The 19,576-nt window shown below is 43.5% G+C and overlaps 1 protein-coding gene across 1 annotated transcript in view; it reads left to right on the top strand.

The window, feature by feature from the left end:
* Positions 1-5,343: 5,343 nt before the first annotated feature.
* Positions 5,344-19,576, top strand: part of adamtsl4 (ADAMTS-like 4) — a 55,324-nt gene continuing 41,091 nt past the window's right edge. Inside the window, exons 1-4 of the mRNA XM_083898197.1 lie at positions 5,344-5,611; positions 8,598-8,661; positions 16,082-16,680; positions 17,659-18,394. Of these exons, the coding sequence (XP_083754323.1) occupies positions 5,589-5,611; positions 8,598-8,661; positions 16,082-16,680; positions 17,659-18,394 (1,422 nt within the window). The 5' untranslated portion in view covers positions 5,344-5,588. The remainder of the gene's footprint in view (positions 5,612-8,597; positions 8,662-16,081; positions 16,681-17,658; positions 18,395-19,576) is intronic.

The following is a 19,576-nucleotide window of genomic DNA, read 5'->3' as shown; positions in this document are numbered from 1 at the left end:
GACTAAACTATTGTGTCATACTGTAACAGAACCACGTGAAGGATAATATTAACAATAATTTATTTTTCTGTTCCCCTATTTTTTAACCCTTTGAAGTCACTCTGCCTTCTCTGGAGGCCGACCTGCCCTGCAGCCTCCAGAACTCGACCCTCCGTTGGTCCGATGAAGTCTGGAGGCCTTGTTAACTTGAACAGAAACAAGGGTGGTGGGTCGTCTGTGTCTGGGCCTGGGGCCGGGGAGTGTGTGACTTCTCGAGGCAGGGCGTGTGTGTGTGTGTGTGTGTGTGCATGCAAGAGGTTTTTCATGTGATTTATCAGCCCCACAGGGCCTCACTACTCCGATCAGAGCTGTTACTCAGATCAGTCATCCAAGACAAATAACAGATCTGCTGCTTACATACGAAACCTCCCCGGACACACATGCTCACACACCACATCTGCATGTTGTTGTCACTACCTTTTTAGCTAAGTATGATTATTGTATGTATGTAAGTCGCCATTTTGTTATTTGCTGGCGTTTTCTTATTTGCTGGTGTTTTCTTATTTGCTGGTGTTTTCTTATTTGCTGGCGTTGTGTTATTTGCTGGCATTTTGTTATTTGCTGGCGTTTTCTTATTAGGTGTTGTTTTGTTATTTGCTGGCGTTTTTGTTATTTGCTGGTGTTTTCTTATTTGCTGGCGTTTTCTTATTTGCTGGCGTTGTGTTATTTGCTGGCATTTTGTTATTTGCTGGCGTTTTCTTATTAGGTGTTGTTTTGTTATTTGCTGGCGTTTTTGTTATTTGCTGGTGTTTTCTTATTTGCTGGTGTTTTCTTATTTGCTGGCGTTGTGTTATTTGCTGGCATTTTGTTATTTGCTGGCGTTTTCTTATTAGGTGGTGTTTTGTTACTTGCTGGCGTTTTCTTATTTGCTGGTGTTTTGTTATTTGCTGGCGTTTTTGTTATTTGCTGGTGTTTTCTTATTTGCTGGCGTTTTCTTATTAGGTGTTGTTTTGTTACTTGCTGGCGTTTTCTTATTTGCTGGTGTTTTGTTATTTGCTGGTGTTTTCTTATTTGCTGGCGTTTTCTTATTTGCTGGCGTTGTGTTATTTGCTGGCATTTTGTTATTTGCTGGCGTTTTCTTATTAGGTGTTGTTTTGTTACTTGCTGGCGTTTTCTTATTTGCTGGTGTTTTGTTATTTGCTGGCGTTTTTGTTATATGCTGGTGTTTTGTCATTTGCTGGCATTTTGTTATTTGCTGGTGTTTTCTTATTTGCTGGTGTTTTCTTATTTGCTGGCGTTGTGTTATTTGCTGGTGTTTTGTTATTTGCTGGCGTTGTGTTATTTGCTGGTGTTTTCTTATTTGCTGGTGTTTTGTTATTTGCTGGCATTTTGTTATTTGCTGGCGTTTTCTTATTAGGTGTTGTTTTGTTATTTGCTGGCGTTTTCTTATTTGCTGGCATTTTGTCATTTGCTGGCATTTTGTTATTTGCTGGTGTTTTGTTATTTGCTGGTGTTTTCTTATTTGCTGGCGTTGTGTTATTTGCTGGTGTTTTCTTATTTGCTGGTGTTTTGTTATTTGCTTTCATTTTGTTATTTGCTGGCGTTTTCTTATTTGCTGGTGTTTTGTTATTTGCTGGCGTTTTTCTTATTTGCTGGCGTTTTCTTATTTGCTGGCGTTTTGTTATTTGCTGGCGTTTTGTTATTTGCTGGCGTTTTGTTATTTGCTGGCTTTTTCTTATTTGCTGGCGTTTTGTTATTTGCTGGCGTTTTTGTTATTTGCTGGCTTTTTCTTATTTGCTGGTGTTTTGTTATTTGCTGGCGTTTTTGTTATTTGCTGGTGTTTTTGGGTTTGCAGTGCGTTTGCCCCTGTCGGCCACCGTAGAGGGAGGACGGAGAAGAAAGAGGCTGATAGAGAGGAAAAGGCAGGGAGGTAGTGAAGCAGGGAGCTATAAGTGGTCACAAACCTCTGGTGGTCATAGCAATGACCTCTGGCTAATTGTAGTTGCTGATAGACACGCTGCTTGGAAGTTCAGCGATATCCATTACACTAATCACACATGAAAAACACCCTGAGCTACTACATTTTCATGTGTTCACATGCCCTCTGGAAACTACCCTTTTCTTTCTGGGTACAGAACTTTAACATTAACATTTTTTATTTTTTTTTATTTTGACAGATTAGATCTACTCCTGCTCTGTAATGTGGTTAAGTCTTCAATTGTTGGCTTGCAGCGCGCTTTGAAGTCACTAATCTCCGTCACCATCACTGTGCCCATGTTGTAGGATGCCTGTCCAAGAAAAGCAGCAGCAGCAGCAGCAGCAGGACTGGCTCTGGGACCTCTCCAACCCTGGGTGTGTTAATACTGTATGTGCTAGACCATAACTCACCAAGAAGCCACCCTCCCTTACACCCATCATAATCTCTCTCTTGCACAAATTTCCATCGTATCGTCTTCTCTTCTCAGTGGCAGCAGGGTGGGAAATCCAGGAAGCAATCAGAAATGTCTTGTTTCCCAGAGGATCAGTAGTAAATATTTTAGTCTCAAATTAGTAATAATGTCATTCCTTTCTTCCTCATTCCGTACTTCTACTCCCTTACGCTGCTCTCTGTACCGGCCATGTTTTGACTTTCTAACTCTTTTTTTTCCACGCATGTGACTAAAAGACACCATAAATTAATCTAAACCACATCACAATGCACATTTGTAAACAACTCTATGTAGAGAAAAAACACACAAACCTCATCATTGAGATGATTTCTTTTCATGACCTCTGTTATGATGACCTCTTAGTTTAAAGGTTAACAATAAAATCCAGCGTCTGCATGCCCCAGAAAATCTTATCCAAACTAATGTTTTACTTTTTGAGTTATGTTGCTCACAGTTAAACACAAACCAAATAACATAACCTTCTCATTGGAAGTAATTAGTTTCAGCTTCAGTCTTTACCCGCAAGGATTTTTGCTGTTTAAAAGAAAACAAAAAAAAAAACTCACTCACATAATGATAGGATATTACACACACGATTATGGGACTTATTTAATCAATTTTACCTCTGTAACGCAAGTGAGTCTGCAGACCTCAATAAAAGATGATGAATACCAGTCCCGTTTGTGCAAATAAAGATCTCTGCGATAAGCACCACAGGGAAGACTCGGATCCATGTGCACACATTTAAAGCTGCAGCGAGTTGTTGACGTTATTATTCTGCCTCTGTTTAGTCTTCATGAACAGAAACAGTATTTATATGATGAGTTCTTATCTGAAAATCTTGGCTCTGTCATGTAATACTATCAGACCTGACTGGGGGGGAGCGTTTGTGTGTATACAGCAGCAGAGCAGAGGCGGGCGGGTAGTTGTGAGAAGGATCGTCACAGGGGTTTTTGTGCAGCAGAATTCAATTCCGAAACATTTCCTCAGAGCTTCTTTGTGCTTTCAGTCATGCTGGGAAAACAATACTCAAATATACAACCTGTCTGCAGCCGCCTCGCTTCGCTAATGCAACGTTGCCTTCATCTGAAAATGAATCACTTCCTGTTTGTAGTGTGGAAATGTTGGCACACAACCCAGGATTTAAACACTGTTATATTGAGAAACACAGAGAGAGAGTTGTGTGGAGTTCATAGCAGAACCGGTCCAAGGCACAAGTGAACTAAACCCCTCCTTAAAGGTGCATTATGTAATAAATCTAAAGCAACTGGCCATAAAATCCTCCTAATATGTCACAGAGACTCAGGAATAATGTTCATATAACAAACTGAACTCACCAACAACAACAGTACAGACAAAATATTTGCATTAAAACATTTTTTTTGCAGACTGCAAATCATGTTTATGTTTTAATCATGTTCACGAGCAACCGCGGGTTGCCAGTTACGTCAGAAAACGAAACCTAAAAACCTCGTTATTTTGAATTTGAATGTAGTAACCGTTTTTGGCCACATTCTTACATATGGCACCTTTAAGGCCCCATGACCGCCGGGGCGGGCCCCCAGAGCATTTCATTATTTTATTTTTTATTTTATTGTTTGTGCATGACGAGAACAGTGAGTCTTTTGCACATTTGACATCGTTTTCAAATAGTTCTTAACACATGTTTAATTTCATTTTTACTTTAATATTTAAAGGTCATAAGGCTAGAAACATGCCAAGATGACATTGGGATGATGCAAGCAACACATTTACTGCTTTATTTACTGCCAAAATCACATTTTTGCTTGAATAAATGGATATGGGATACATTTGAATTGAATTGAATAAAATCTTGCTTTTTAACAGTCGTAGACACAACACCAGTAATCCTGGCTGTGAAGCAGCTCTCCCCTTGAGCAATGGAACACACAGATGAATGCTTAAGAATTGTTTTCTGTCTTCACTTCTCTGTCACTTTGTACTGTAACCCCCCCCCCCAAAAAAGGCTCCCACTGAGCTTGGTTTGGCCCGGCATTGCAAAACTGCACTGACTGGGAATGTCTGTGGATTACAGAAGACAAATAAATATTATGTAAAGTGGCATCGAGCAGCCAATTCTCTTCTTCTGCTCCTGACCACACCGACATCTGCGCACATCTGCGCACACTCGCACACAAAACACCATTCCTGCTCAGAAGTGGCATGTCTCTGCGGCACACTTATCTGACATCCAATTTTGGTGGAGCATGTCTGGTTCCAAGGGTTTGACTGTGATTAAACACAGCCATGTTTATATCATTCACAAATACACTCGGCATAGCAACTGCACACTCCCACTAAGTCAGCGACCGTATTTCATCCATTCAGAAGAAGAAGAGGAAGAAACGATAATATGTTCCACTTTCTGGAGCTTCTGCCGTATTGTTTTATTGCCTGTGATGATAATTAATGAGCAGAGAGTTAATAATAATCCTGTTGTTGTTGTTTTCTTCTTCCACAGCTCAGGACTGTTTCCGTTTGTAGATCACTATTAATGATCAGTGTGACCTGGTACAATGGAGCATTCTCGTGGTGCATTGTGTAACTAAGAAAGCGGCTTCAGAGTTATTATAGCTTAGTCAGGGCCTATACTGGTGTGTGTGTGTGTGTGTGTGTGTGAATGAGAGAGAGCGAGAGAGGCAGAGGGAGTGGATCAGTGGATGGCTTCAATGTGGAAGATAGAATGATAGAGAGAGAGAGAGAGAGAGGGTTGTGTAATCTGCCCAGTTTGTGTCTCCTCCTGTCATCTCCCACCCTCCCACTCCTGTCTGCCTGGCGTCACAACACTTTATTATAAGGACCTAAAAAAAACGAGTGAACGAGGCTGAAGGAGAGAAAGAAAGAAAGAAAGAAAGAAAGAAAGAAAGAAAGAAAGAAAGAAAGAAAGAAAGAAAGAAAGAAAGAAAGAAAGAAAAAAGCCCGGAATCCTTCCCACTCTCCAAAAAAATCACGGGGAGTGACTGTGACAGAGGGAAGGCGACATAGAGAGAGAGGAGAGAGAGAGAGAGAGAAAGATAGAGGAGGGAGGGAGTGAGAAAGGAGGAGAAGAAGAATCCCTCATAGAACTTTATCACACTTGTTGAATGATAGCACGGATCTGGACTGATAATCGCCAGCTTTGACCAGTTTTTTGCGGAGTGAGAACTTCTCTGGAGGAGCATGCGGCTGAGTTTACTTTTCAGGTAAAACTTTGTCAACCTGCTGTTCTCTCTCTCTTTCTTTCTGTGCGCGCGCGTGTGTGTGTGTGTGTGTGTGTGTGTGAGGTTTGCATCAAGATGCGTTCAAGGTGTTTACGCGAACTGCTGCTGCTGCTGCGTTTTCAAAACAGCGAGGGAAAGTTGTGGCTTTTACGCACGACGGCTTCTCCCCGAGCGCACTGGGCGCCGTGCAGGATATACGGATTGGAATGCTTTACCCGAAGGCATCTGGGTTTATGTGAACGCTCTCTCTTTCTCCTCAAGGCATATTTTGTTAGGTTTTCTCTCTGCTGCATGCCTCTCCTCTCCTCTCCTCTGCTCTCTCTCTCCCTGCGGCTGTGAGTTTATCCCACATTGTGCCACTGTAGCGGTCAGAGAAACGTGGACGCGGGTAGGGGGTCGTTACTTCGGCCTGAGCGGCTCTGTTGTGTCGGACTGTGCGGAAGCTTTGTCTGTGTTTTTCGGGGGTAATTGTGTAGTCCGGTGCGGAGAAGCTTCCAGAGACCGCGGCGGTGCACCACACTGGGGGAAAGGGGACCAATTACTCTGACTACATGTGGCTTGCGGACTTGGTGATTGTGGTGATGCCTTTGCTTGTCCATCTGAGCGAGTCGTTTAGGATCATGTTCGAGGCTTCTTTTCTCTTGGCAGATGCAGAGATTCCACTTGTTTCCAATACACTTGTCTGTAGTGTTTTGTGTGGTGTGGTGTGGGCTGGGATAATTACAGGCAAAGCAAAAGTTGAGGGATTTCCTTGAGAAAAGTAGATATTCTGCAGTGGAACAAGTGCATTTGTAGCTGTAATGTGTAATATTTCAACACAACACTGATTAAGCCTATACACTCTTAGAAATAAGGGTTCCAAAAGGGTTCTTCTACAAGGGCTGAGGTTCTACCAGAGGCGGACAGAGTACACAGCTTCATTACTTGAGTAAAAGTAATGAAAGTACTACAGTCAGATGTCTACTATCATGAGTACAAGAGTTCATTTTCTAAATATTGCATTACTACTGCCACAGTTCTTATATTTACATATAGAAATGTCCTACATGGAGTTATGAAAAATGTTAATGTTAATACCTTGAAAAATGTAAAAAGAATTGAAAGTAAAATTAATTTCATTTTCATCTTTTTACCATGTTTTATGTAACATTTCTCACTTGCCCACAAGTCAATAGCACAATAACAAAGCTCTCTCGCTTAGAAATGTAAGGAAGTTTATTTCAATGTACGCACCATGACGCGCTTCCTCAAGTTGGAAGATTAATTTTTGGAGGCCGTGATGAAGTTTGAAAGTTTGATGAAACACAACAAACAAAATTGAAATAGTCTGGTGAGGTGGGACCACGGGTTGGTACATTCCCAGGATGGACCTGCTGCGTCTTCATCCATTGTTTCGTCCATGGTTTCGCCTCTAAACTAAATCTGACCACGGAGTTGGGTTTTGTTTTTATAGAAGAAGTAACGGGTACTAACGGTTATGGATAGAAATCTATTGGAGTAAAGAGTACAATATTTGCCTCTGAAATGTACTTGAGTAAAGTCGTGAGTACTCCCCAAAAATGATACTCGAGTAAAGTACAGATCCTTCAAACTTGTACTTAAGTACTGTACTCAAGTAAATGTACTCCGTTCCTGTCCGGCTCTGGGTTCTACCTGGAACCATTTGCTTCTGAAAAACCATTTTCCCGAAGAAAGGGTTTTCCAAGGGTTCTTGGTAACACTAATGGTTCCGGTTAGAACCATTTTGATCCAGAGAACCCTTTAAAACCCCTTTCATGAATAAAGGGTTTTAAAAGGGTTCTTGGTGGAACCCGCCAAAAAGGGTTCTCCTATGAGGACAATCTGGAGAACCTTATATGGTTCTACTTGCAGCTACACACACGTCTGGATCATTTGTGTTGCCTGGCAACATTTCTGTGCTGCTGCACACAGGAAGTGATTTGTATTATGTCAAGACAGACGGAAAGAGGCAACGAGCTAGTAAAGTGAGACGGGTGCAAACAGGTTTGAGTACGACTGAAAACACACGGAGGCGACCACGTAACGTTTCAGAAGTGGCTAAAAAAAAAACCCTGAAGTGAAGCAGTTTGTTGGGCTCGACGCTCCTGTCCCTGCCCCTGTGCGTTGCTGGTGTATACACACAAACGCTCCCTCGGTCAGCTTAAGGACCCAGCTTAAAAATAATGCTACACTGTGTCATGGAAATTAAACAAATACACCAAAAGTTTTGCACTGCATCTTTAAAAGGCACAATCATTTATTTGCAACCTGTTTACTGCACTTTTTTTTTTTTACTGTCATGAGTTTTAAGGACTCCGTCCCAGAATTAATAGAGACATTAAACCCCGTTAACCATAAACCACCTCACTTGAACGTCAGACCTCAAATAAAAAAACTACAGAACAAGATGATGTTGGATGTCGTCTATGATTGCTGCCCCTGCGAGTGTGGTTGAGTGTGTGTGTGTGTGTGGAAACCACATCCTCGTGCAGGGTGTGTACAGTCCCAGAGAGAGGCATGCAGAGGGAAAACATTCTTGCTGTTTAAACCCATTAGTTTGTTAGCACCTCTCAGGCTCCTGCAGATTAATTGAGATGTTTGCCTGTGAACCCTGAAGGGCAAAAAGAAACTTTTTGTTCAGACCTCGGAGCCCACACACACACCACCTGCAGCAGGAAAGAACGTGGCACGATTGCCCTCTAAAGTACAGTTAGGTCACTGGAACATTTGATAGAGTGTTCACTTCAATTCTAAATAAATGTATGTCGAGGAGGGAAAGGTCCGAGAAAGTTGACGATGACGGGGGTAAGAGAAGAATACAGGTCTGTGTGTGAGTTCACACAGCATATAGAGCAGTGTGACGTTTAGATCATGGAACAGTTATTATGTCCTTCATGAAAGAGCTTATTCAACCTGCTGTGATTCAAATCCCTGTGTATGTGCAACTTCTGCCTTTTTATCCCTGCAGGCTCTGTGTGCTGTGGGGCTTTGTGGTGGTCACGACCTCTGTGACCAAGGCTGCCAAACGGAAGGTGAGTCATTAGCTCATCGTACGTCTCATCCACACACAATAGAGCCACAGTGGAGGGGGTGAAAGGTGATCACAATCTAAGGGGAGATGCATTTTTATGCCTGTTTAAAAGTTATTGGTCACACTTGTTTGTACTGGCTTACACAGAGAAAACCCATCCACAGATCCACAGACAAATCTCAAATATTGCCTTTTAAGTCTGAGTCAAATCATCCGTCATCCAGAGTCCAACTGTCATTTTAATCTGAAACTCACCCTCTGTGTTCATTCCAAACCTCCAAAGCTGAGGAGGAATTCACAGTCAAGGGAAGAAAAACAAAACAAGGAGAGAATTTCAAACCACATGTCCCACTTGATTCAAGTGATTTGATATTAAGTTCAGCTGAACATTTCAATTCTTTTTTTTTCTTTTTTTCTTTTAAAACAATACATCCGCCTGGTTTGCAGCTTTGTGAACAGACACGTACAGTCTGTATGGTTTATTTAGCTTAAAGCAGCTATGCACTGTCTTAAATAACAACTGCTGCTGTCACAGTGATGTCATCTTTTTTTTGGCTGACATCCTGTCCAGTGCTGCTGTTAGCATTCCCCTCCCTCCTCCCTCCTCCCTCCTCCCTCCTCCCTCCTCCCTCCTCCCTCCTCCCTCCTCCCTCTTCCCTCCATCACCAATTCAATGCATTTTTGTGAAGAGGAGCATTTTTAACAAACCAACAAACAGGCCGACCCTCATGTGCAGACAGCACTGCCTCTTTGTGGAGTCCTGGTTTTGAATTGGACACAATGCTGTGTCAAACGTTTTTTTCCCAGAGATAAGACTCCGGAAATTAGACTAGTCTAATATCTGAGTGAACTCATGTGAGTGTGCAGCGGAAGAAACTCTCGACAAACCCACGCTGTCCTGCCTCCTATGATCTGAAGACAGATAATGTCCTGCTGGGTTTGTTGTATGTGGACGACCAAGTCTAAGTGTTTGAAAGACCAAACACTCAAGATCAGTGATGACTCGAGTATTTTAAAGCAGAACTAGACCGGAAGTTCCAATTAACGCTGTTTTTTTAGTGTGTATCTGCGTCATTACCTTGTTTACGAAGCCCTGAAGTTTAGAAACAAACAGTTCAGCCATTGCTGAGAACGCTGTGTTTTATTGTAATCTCGGGCTCAGCGAGATCTCTGAAAAAACTCGGTCCGGTTCCGTAAACACCGGTTCTCCTGAACAGCAGATCCTCCTGCTCCGGACACATCCGGTTGCGTACATTGAACCGCAGAAGAAGAATAACGTCCGTTGTGGAGGTGTTTCACGAGCGACAGTGTCTTCTGAGTCGTGAAGAAGCTATTTTTAAACATTGTTAAAACAATGTTTTGATAATGAGTAGCAGTGCATCCACCGCTCCAGAGGGGGGAGCTGCGCTTGTGAGAGCGGGTGTGCTGAATATGTCACTTCCGGGTACTGGCCAATCACAAGACAGTTGGGAAGGCTCTACGCTGGCTGGCCAATCACAACACACTCTGTCTTCTGGGGGTGAGATTTCAGTCTGAAATATCGCAGCTGAGGAGAGCTTCGGTAAGGAGAGATTTCTGTCGGCTCATTTACAGCAACTAGGAGGTTTTTGACCATAAAAACAAGTTAATATATGTAAGTAGACCTCCATAACTAACATATATGTGCAACAGGACCACTCTATGTGAGCTTTAGGCTGAATCCCAATACCACCCCTTAGCCCTCCCCCTTCCCCCTACCCCTTGTTTTTGCGCGTTCATGTGAGGGGTAGTGCTGTCTCATTTCTCATAAGGGTTAAGGGGTAGGGCCAAGCCGTAGGGCTACGTAGCCCTCGAAACGAAGCTTCCTCAGGACCACACTTGAAACGGAGGGCTTCGAGGAATTTCACAGCTTCCGCCGCGTCACCTCGCTGTAACTGTGTGTGTGAACACTCCTCACAGCGTCGCCGCCGATGTCTTTGTTAGCAGCTGACAGTCGTAAAAACAGAAAAATAGCCCAGGCAACAGACATTACTTGTGAGGACGGCATTTTTGAATTGTTACATCAACAAGCATCGCATCGGCTTGTTGATGTAGCAGTCCGCGAGCGTCAAGTCCGGACGACGTGATGACGTAATGGAGGTGTGTCTCATTTCTTAGGGGAACGTTCGTACCCCTCGCTCCCTCAACTCTGTTTTGAGGGCCAAGGGGAACTCTGACAAAGGGGTAGGGGGAAGGGGGAGGGCTAAGGGGTGGTATTGGGATTCAGCCTTAATCTTGAATATTGAAAGGGGTCACAAATGAAGTCGTAGTCTTCCAGTTAAAAAATAAAGCTCCCAAAGAATTATCAATGTATTTTATTTTACCTTTATTTAACCCTGTAAGTCAGTTGAGAACCAATTCTCATTTACAATGACGACCTGCGCAAGAGGCAGCACAACAAGGGGGCACATAAACAATGCATGTCACGTGTTGAATAAAAATGGTGAAAAGCAGGTGCAATAGTCACAAATTGTTGCCCTCACTAAATTTTTAAAAGAAAAAAATGGAATGAATGAATTCCAGTCATACGCAGCAGAAAACTGAAACACTAAACAGAAGTAACAGTTAGCCGTTATCTGAGCACAAAAATGATTCCATTTGAATGGAAGCCTATTGTGAAATTAGCCTCTTTTTCTCACTTGATTTATCACAACATTTTCCCGAGGAGTTAATGTGTCAATCACTGACATGGCGCCAGTCAAATCCCGAATCACAAGCTACCGGAAGACTCCGTCTGCTATTATTTACAGTCTACGGTGTCACCTCCAAAAGTTTTATGTGGCTCTAGCTCATTTTTTATCAGTCCAAGCGGCAACATCATTGTTTTGGTTCCTGCTTCGTTCTCTGATATCATTGTCCCCCTGTTCAAGGGTCGACCCAACAACCAACAGCAGATGGACACAGTCATAATGGACACGGGAGCATTCAATTATTAAAGGGATAGTTCGGAATTTTGGACATAAGACCTATTTTCCAACTCAGCCGGTGTGATGGAGACGTCTGGAGACGTTTTCAAGAAATTTCATTCAGTTCTTCTATTTGCCGAGTTCGCTGGTGCTATGGCTAGCGCAAGTCAATGGTACCTGCTAGCATGGCATTAGAAACGCTCATACCGACTCCACAGTGCACCCGAGGCAAATCAATTGTAACGGCAGACTATCGATGTACATATCTGTGTTGATAGAATAATATTTGAAAAAAAACTAATCTCGCATCGCATGAATTTTTGAGGGACTACTTTCTCAGCAGCTGCTGAGACATAAATCCTTCAAATTGCAAGGTTGGTTTTATTTCAAACATTCTATCAACACAGATATGAACATCGATAGTCTGCCGTTACAATCGATTTGCCTCGGGTGCACTGTGGAGTCAGTATGAGTGTTTCTAATGCCATGCTAACTTGTACCATTGACTTGCGCTAGCCGTAGCACCAGCAAACTCGGCAACTAGAAGAACTGGATGAAATTTCTTGAAAACGTCTCCAGACGTCTCCATCACACCGGCCGAGTTGGAAAATAGGTCTTATGTCCAAAATTCCGAACTATCCCTTTAAACACCCGTCAGATATTTCCCTCAGGAGGTGGTACAGAGTGAATAATTACACTTCAACTGAGTTATCGATGCCTTCTCCTATAATATGACTAAATAAACAGCCGTCTGCTAATAAGCTCACCATCTCAACTTACCCTGCCAATGTCAACGTATACCTGCGTCCCCTAAGTGGCTGTAATATTAATTACAGTGGGGGGTGATATCACTTTCATTGCATGTTTGGGGCTTGTGAGTATTGTTTTAAGACAGAATGTGCTCTGCAGCTGGACACGGGGCCCATGGTGCCACCAGTATAAATATTTTCTTTCAGGCAAAATGAAATCACAGAGGCCTCAGACTGTGCACCCACGGCCTTCGTGGCTGCTGCTGGTGCTTGTGTCGGAGCTTGTGTCGGAGGAGTTTAACCAGTAGCTCCAGAGGTCGACGGTGGCTGCTGCAGGGTCACTGCACACAGCTCATTAATGGGCCCAGTTATGTGGCAGCTGTGTGTTTGATGTCACTCATTACGACACACACAAACACACACACACACACACGCTCTTGTACTTACTGCATACTGAGGACCAGCATTTCCACTTTATAAATCAACACAATTACAAATATCTACATCATGAATGACATCTACAAAGAACTACTGGTCGCAGTACCTAAAAATGTCTGCAGGTGGAGCCCCAGAGCAAAAAGGGGTGGAAAACTTTTTCGATTTTCTTTTTCTTTTTTTTTTTTTTGGTCCAAAATTTTACAAAAACTTAACTTATACCATGTCGACCAAATTTTTTTTTAAAAAATTGACCAAAAATGTTTGGTCCAAAATTTGAAAAAAAAATTTGACCCAAAATTTGAAAAAAATAAATTGAACCAAAATTTGAAAAAAAAATTGACCCAAAATTTGAAAAAAAAAAATTTGACCCAAAATTTGAAAAAAAAATTTTTTTACCCAAAATTTGAAAAAAAAAAAATATTGACCCAAAATTTGAAAAAAAAATTTGACCCAAAATTAGAAAAAAAAAATTGACCCAAAATTTGAAAAAAAAATTTGAACCAAAATTTTTGGCCAAAAATTTGACAAAAGCGTCCTATGTCGTCCAAATTATTATTATTTTTTTGACGAATTGAGTATAGCATGTTATAGCAACTTCAGGAAGTGATTTCAATGAAAACAAAGTGAGGACCGGACAAAATGTCCTCACTCCGTAAAAATTACCTCACTTTGTTGGTTAAAATCCCTCACTGGTCCTCAGTATGCTGCAAGTACAAGAACACACACACACACACACACACACACACACACACACACACACACACACACACACACACACACACACACACACACACACACACACACACACACACAAACACACACACACACACACAGTCGTTACGCTTGTTTGCCTCGACCCCTCCTCATTTATCTCACCCCTCTCTCTTTCCTTTCCTCCTGGTTTCCCCCCCTCATTTCACTTCAGGAACATACACACACTCACTCACACACACACACACGTTTGTGTAGCATTCGTAGTGCCCCCAACCCTAACCCTAGATCAGCAAGTAAACGTGGTCTTTTTTTTTGTAAGCAATTGAATATTGGGCCAAAACATCATATGTTTATGAGGCAAAGTGCCTTAAAACGTCCAGTTAGAAACAAAAACCCACGTTTGCTGCCTTAAACTCACAATAATGTGGACGTGGTATTTAAAGGTGCCATATGTAAGAATGTGGCCAAAAACGGTTACTATTACATTCAAATTCAAAACACCGAGGTCTTTTAGGTTTTCGTTTTCTGACGTAACTGGCAACCCGTGGTTGCTCGGCAGCTGAGACTCTACTGACTGCAATGATTAGTAGACGGCGGTAGGTGGCGCCACATGCCAAAACATGATTTCAAAACATAAACATGATTTGCAGTCTGCAAAATATATTTTTTTAATGCGAATATCTTGGCTGTACTGTTGTTGTTGGTGAGTTCAGTTTGTTATATGAACATTATTCCTGAGTCTCTGTGACATATTAGGAGGATTTTATGGCCAGTTGCTTTAGATTTATTACATAATGCACCTTTAATCAACAGCTTGTTTTACGAAGACAAGTGCGTGTGTGATATGCACTGTTGATATCGATTGTGCATTATTTAAACTTTAAGGACGACTGTTTATTCTATGAGCCTAACATATGATAATAGTTATTTTAAGGATATTTACTCCCCAAACCTGGACAGCAGTGATTTATTTTGTATTTTTCAAACAAAACATTTAGTTTTGGTTAACTGTCAATTCTAGCAACAGAATCATATTTTTTTTTCACAATAAAAGCTCTGAATTCAATATGAAATTGATTATTTTTGTGAAAATAAGCAAATAATTTGAGATCAGATTTGTTGGGCCAGATGCTGATGCAGGCCGCTGCTCTAAACCTAACCTAAACCCAATTCTAACCGGGACCCTAAAACCACCAGGTCTTTAAAGATGTGAGGACCAGCCAAAATTTCCTCACTTTGTACAAATGTTGGTGCACACAAAGCCACAAATACAAGAACACACAAACACACACACACACACACACACACACACACATCTATGCCACTTACACCTGTCCTGTTCTCACTTCCATCTGCAAACACAGCGTATTTACTTGCACATTTCTGCCCGTGTACACCAACATTCTCCGCTGAGTGAGAGGAGAGTGTTGGAGCGCTGATTTATGTGCTGCTTCTTTCTGAATGGAAACTTTTGTTCGCCGCTCGCCCGCGTTTGCTGCTCTGCCATCCACGCCAATATTTCAGTTAGTAAATGAGAGGAGAAACACATTTTATCTGACGACATCCAGGAAGGACCTGGCACCCACACACACACACACACACTATATATATACAAATGCACAGCCATATTAACCTCAATGATGTTGTACATTCATATGACAACAACCCCGATTTATCCAGCTGCTCCTAAGCTGCTGCTGGCAGGTGACTGAGTCTCTCCTAATCCCTGAATGAACCATGGAGAGTTCAGAGCTTTTATTTTGGCGTCCAATGAAGGAAACTCACGCGACTGCGGCTCATCAGTTGACTCAGTTTCTGTGAAGAAAGAAGTCTCTCCAGAGGTTTTAGATTTTGCAGCGGCAACAGTTTTGCTACGTTAAGTACTTCTGTAAAAATATTGCCGTGGCGTGCAGTTTTTGAGGGCAACACTTTGTGGACGTGCACTTTTGTTTTCAGGCTTGCAGTTCATGTTACTGGAAAATGAGTATTTCATTCAGCTCCTACAAGTACACGAATCACATGATTATTCACTGGTGGACATTAAAGGTGCCATATGTAAGAATGTGGCCAAAAATGGTTACTACATTGAAATAAAAAAAAAACCGAGGTCTTTTAGGTTTCGTTTTCTGACGTAACTGGCAACCCGTGGTTGCTCGGCAGCTGAGACTCTACTGACTGCAACGATTGGTAGACGGCGGTAGGTGGCGCCACATGCCAAAACATGATTTCAAAACATAAACATGATTTGCAGTCTGCAAAAAAAATGTTTTTAACGCAAATATTTTGTCTGTACTGTTGTTGTTGGTGAGTTCAGTTTGTTATATGAACATTATTCCTGAGTCTCTGTGACATATTAGGAGGATTTTATGGCCAGTTGCTCTAGATTTATTACATAATGCACCTTTAAAATATATGTAGCTCCTGGAATGAATCAGGGATTGTTAATCTGTTTCCAATCCCATGGACAGTTTTATTAGTTAACCTACTGTTAACTTGCAAAGTGGAAAGAAAAAGACAATACTGTCCATACTTGTTTTTTTTTTTTAAAGATTTTGACAGAATAACAGACTTATGTCTCTCTCTCTCTGTGTCTCAGGTGGTCGGTCGACAGTCTAGACAGGTGTTCGAGGAGGAGCCTGCAGAGGGGGTGTGGTCTGTGTGGGGGGAGTGGTCAGAATGCTCTCAGACGTGCGGCGTTGGAATCTCAGAGAGGAGCAGGAAGTGTTTACCTCCTCCTCCTCCTCCTCCACAGACTCCCCTCCTCTCACATTCACCGCCCACCTGGGCAGGGTATCTACCCGGGGGCATCGGAGCACCTGTCCTTTCTCCCGTCTACCCCTATGTCCCTCCTCCTCGTTACCCGGGGCAACACCAGCCTTATCACTCCCCGCCCATTTCGACCAATCACAATCCGGGATTGCCTCTGTATCGGAATACCCACGCAGGAGGCGGAGGGTCGACCGCTCCCGGACAAGTCGACCCGTCGCCTCCCTTTTTTCAGCCGGAGTTCTCGCCGACCAATCAGGAGCGCGTGTCAGTTTACCGATCGCCCTACCACCACACGCCTTCGCACAGCTACTCCCCCCCGCAGGCGCGGATCGCCAGGAGGCCGACCAATCCGGGAGCGGTGCGCGGCGGAGGAAGCGGGAGCAGGAGGTCGGTCGCCGCCAGTCGGGAGGCTTTGCCGGCGAGGAGGTGAGGCTGAAATAAAAAAAACATCTTTATTTTATGGCTGTAGTTTGGTCAGGTGTGAGTGGAGCCTGACGAATAGATTGCAGTCAGCTGGTCGTCAGCTGATCACAGCTGGAGCGTGTGACCACTGTATCCTGCGTGAACTAAAACAAGGCCATTATGTAGTTGACAAAAACAACTCCTTGTTCAGAGTTTTCTACTAAATCATACGTTTTTCTTCAGCACACAGAGAGAGTGAGAAATGCCTCCGATCGCTGCACTGACGCCACTTCATATGACCCTTTTAATTGTAAAATATCTCAATATCGGCACATACACTGGCTATAGTTCTGTCAATAATTGTATTTTTTGATACGCTGTGCTCGTGTTTATTTGTGTGTGTTTGTGCATGAAACACAAACACATCATTAGCAGCTGTTTTCAACACATAAATAGTGAAGCAGTGTCTGTAACAGGAATTTGAAAGAGTTATTGTCAACACTTAGTGAAGCGGTTTAGTCTAAAGCCATGAACTAAAGCAATTAAAATGATTTGGAAATGGCAGGATTAACATTTGCTTTGCTCAGCGCCCTGACTTCACTGTTTTCTCGTTCATGGGAAGTGAGTCGCTTGCGTCGCTGTCAGTGGCAACCGCGGTTTGTTTAGGATAAATATAAAGAACTCTGAGAGGTTAAGATGAGGAGCAGCAGCCACCAGATCTATATCTCATCACAGAAGCAAAGAAACAGCTGATTGTTCAGATTAATGTTGGATTAGATTTATGCTTGGAATTCACTGAGGTGCTATGTGTTCATTATTTATGTAAAGAGAGTTTGTTATGATGAGTGCTGGAGCTGGAGGTTTGCCTCTGTGGTGTCTTCACCTGCTGGTTGTTAGTTCTGCAAAATAAGCTATAGCTGCTTCTGGTTCTTTCTGTGAATCTCTCTCTGAATTCAGTCTTTGATTTTTTTTTTGTTGATTTTTTTAATCTTTTCCTTGCAGGCCGTCTGCCATTCGTCCAGGTCAATTTGGTTATGGCAGAGTGCCTTTCTCTTTACCTCTGCACCGTCCAAACCGACAGGCTCGGCACACGGCTAACGGCACCGCGGCTACGCCGCCGGCGAGTGGACTATCTGTGAGCGAAGACGAGGAAGAGAGGGGGAGCGACGGAGATGACGGACAGTTGATGAGGAGAGAGGAGGAGGAGGAGGAGGAGGAGGAGGAGAGGAATGAAGATCAGGAGAGCACAGATTCACCTGCTGCTGAGGAGGTGCCCGCGACGACCACCACCACCACCACGCCCGGCAGACCTCACCACCGCTATGCCGACAGACTTCCACACTCGCGGGCGGAGCACGTTAGACCGCCCTCTCGCTCCTACTCGCGCTCCTCGTCACCGTCCGCACTCGGCCGCCAACGCTTCGACTGGCACTCCGTTACCGCTCCGCCTCCTCCCGTCTCTCCTCTGTCGCGGCCGAACTCTCCGGCCGTTGCTTCGCCTTTTTCCACTCCTCTGCACCGCTCCGGCTCTGTGCACAGAGAGAGGGAGCTCCACCCAGGCTTCAGCCCACAGGCTCCGCCCGCCGCCGCCGCCGCCGCCGGCGGGAGCATCTACCCGCTACAGCATCCCCACATCCCGCACCTGGGTGGGGATTCAGGCAGGCAGAGGGGAAGATCCGCTCCTCAGGTCTTCAGATGTTCTGGCCCAGAGAAGGAGTACCGCAGGTGCTTCTCACAGGTAAAATACTCACCGATACATTTTACACTTAATTTACTGGCTTCAAACCCTCCTAATAACTGCAGTAACTCACTTCAGCTGGCCCAATGTTCACCGCTGCTGTATTCAGCCACACAGTATATATATATAGCCTGCAGTCGCTCTTGATTTATACGCATGCCACGTGTTGAAGGGAGCAGTTAGACAGGCAGGTGTAAAATGAGGAGCTGAAGGTTAGCACAGAGAGTATGTGACAGGCAGATCCTACACTGGCTGGTTGTCTATGAGCATTCGCATGGAAAATACCTGAGTGCCTCAGCTACTACGAGGCATGTGTGATTTCTGGGTCACAACCAGATCGCACACACCTCAGCTGAGAAACTGTACACTTGAGTGTTTGCGTGAGTCTGCGTTCAGAATCTGTGAGAGTGACTTGCACATGTGGCAGTAAGATATTGTGATACACTGGGATACTATGAAGCCTGTGTGATACTTCTCAGACGTCTGCTAAGACCTACATGACCTCAATTTTATCATCTGACCATTTCGCCAGTGGTCAACGCGGACCCCACATCTCCACTTTGAGTCTGTGTGGACCGTATGTTGATGGCACAGGCTCCACGGAGCACTTTCTAGTCCAGTTGGTGACACACTCTCGCTGGTGACAAAAGAGACAACAAAGAACACAGTAACTGTGGAAACATGTTTGAGATTATGCGGGGGGGTTCTGTTGGTACCCAGACTAAGAATACAAGGACATATAAAAGAGGGCAAACTCCTTCTGAGAAATTGCCTCTACTAAAATGGAATGTGAGATTAAGTGCCTCCCTCAAAGAGTCTATTTTAAGAAAAAATTCCCATAAAAAATAAATATGGCCCAAACCCTACTGCCGCCTACCCATAAGAGTCTTAAAGCTCCCATAGAGTGGTCCTATCGCACATATATGTGAGTTATGGAGGTCTATTTACATGCATTAACTTGTTTTTATGGTCAAAAACCTCCTAGTTGCTATAAATGAGCAGATACAAATCTCTCCTCACTGAAGCTCTCATCAGCCACGCTGTTTCAGACTGAAATCTCACACCCAGAAGACAGAACTGTGTTGTGATTGGCCAGCCAACGAGCGCTTTCTCAACTGTCTTGTGATTGGCCAATACCTGGAAGTGACGTAATCAGCACACCAGCTCTCAGAAGCGCAGCTC

This window comes from Microchirus variegatus (assembly GCF_963457635.1).
Source record: "Microchirus variegatus genome assembly, chromosome: 1".
Classification (NCBI taxonomy): domain Eukaryota; kingdom Metazoa; phylum Chordata; class Actinopteri; order Pleuronectiformes; family Soleidae; genus Microchirus; species Microchirus variegatus.
Note: the sequence above shows the minus strand (reverse complement) of the source record. Positions and strands in the feature narration are given on the sequence as shown.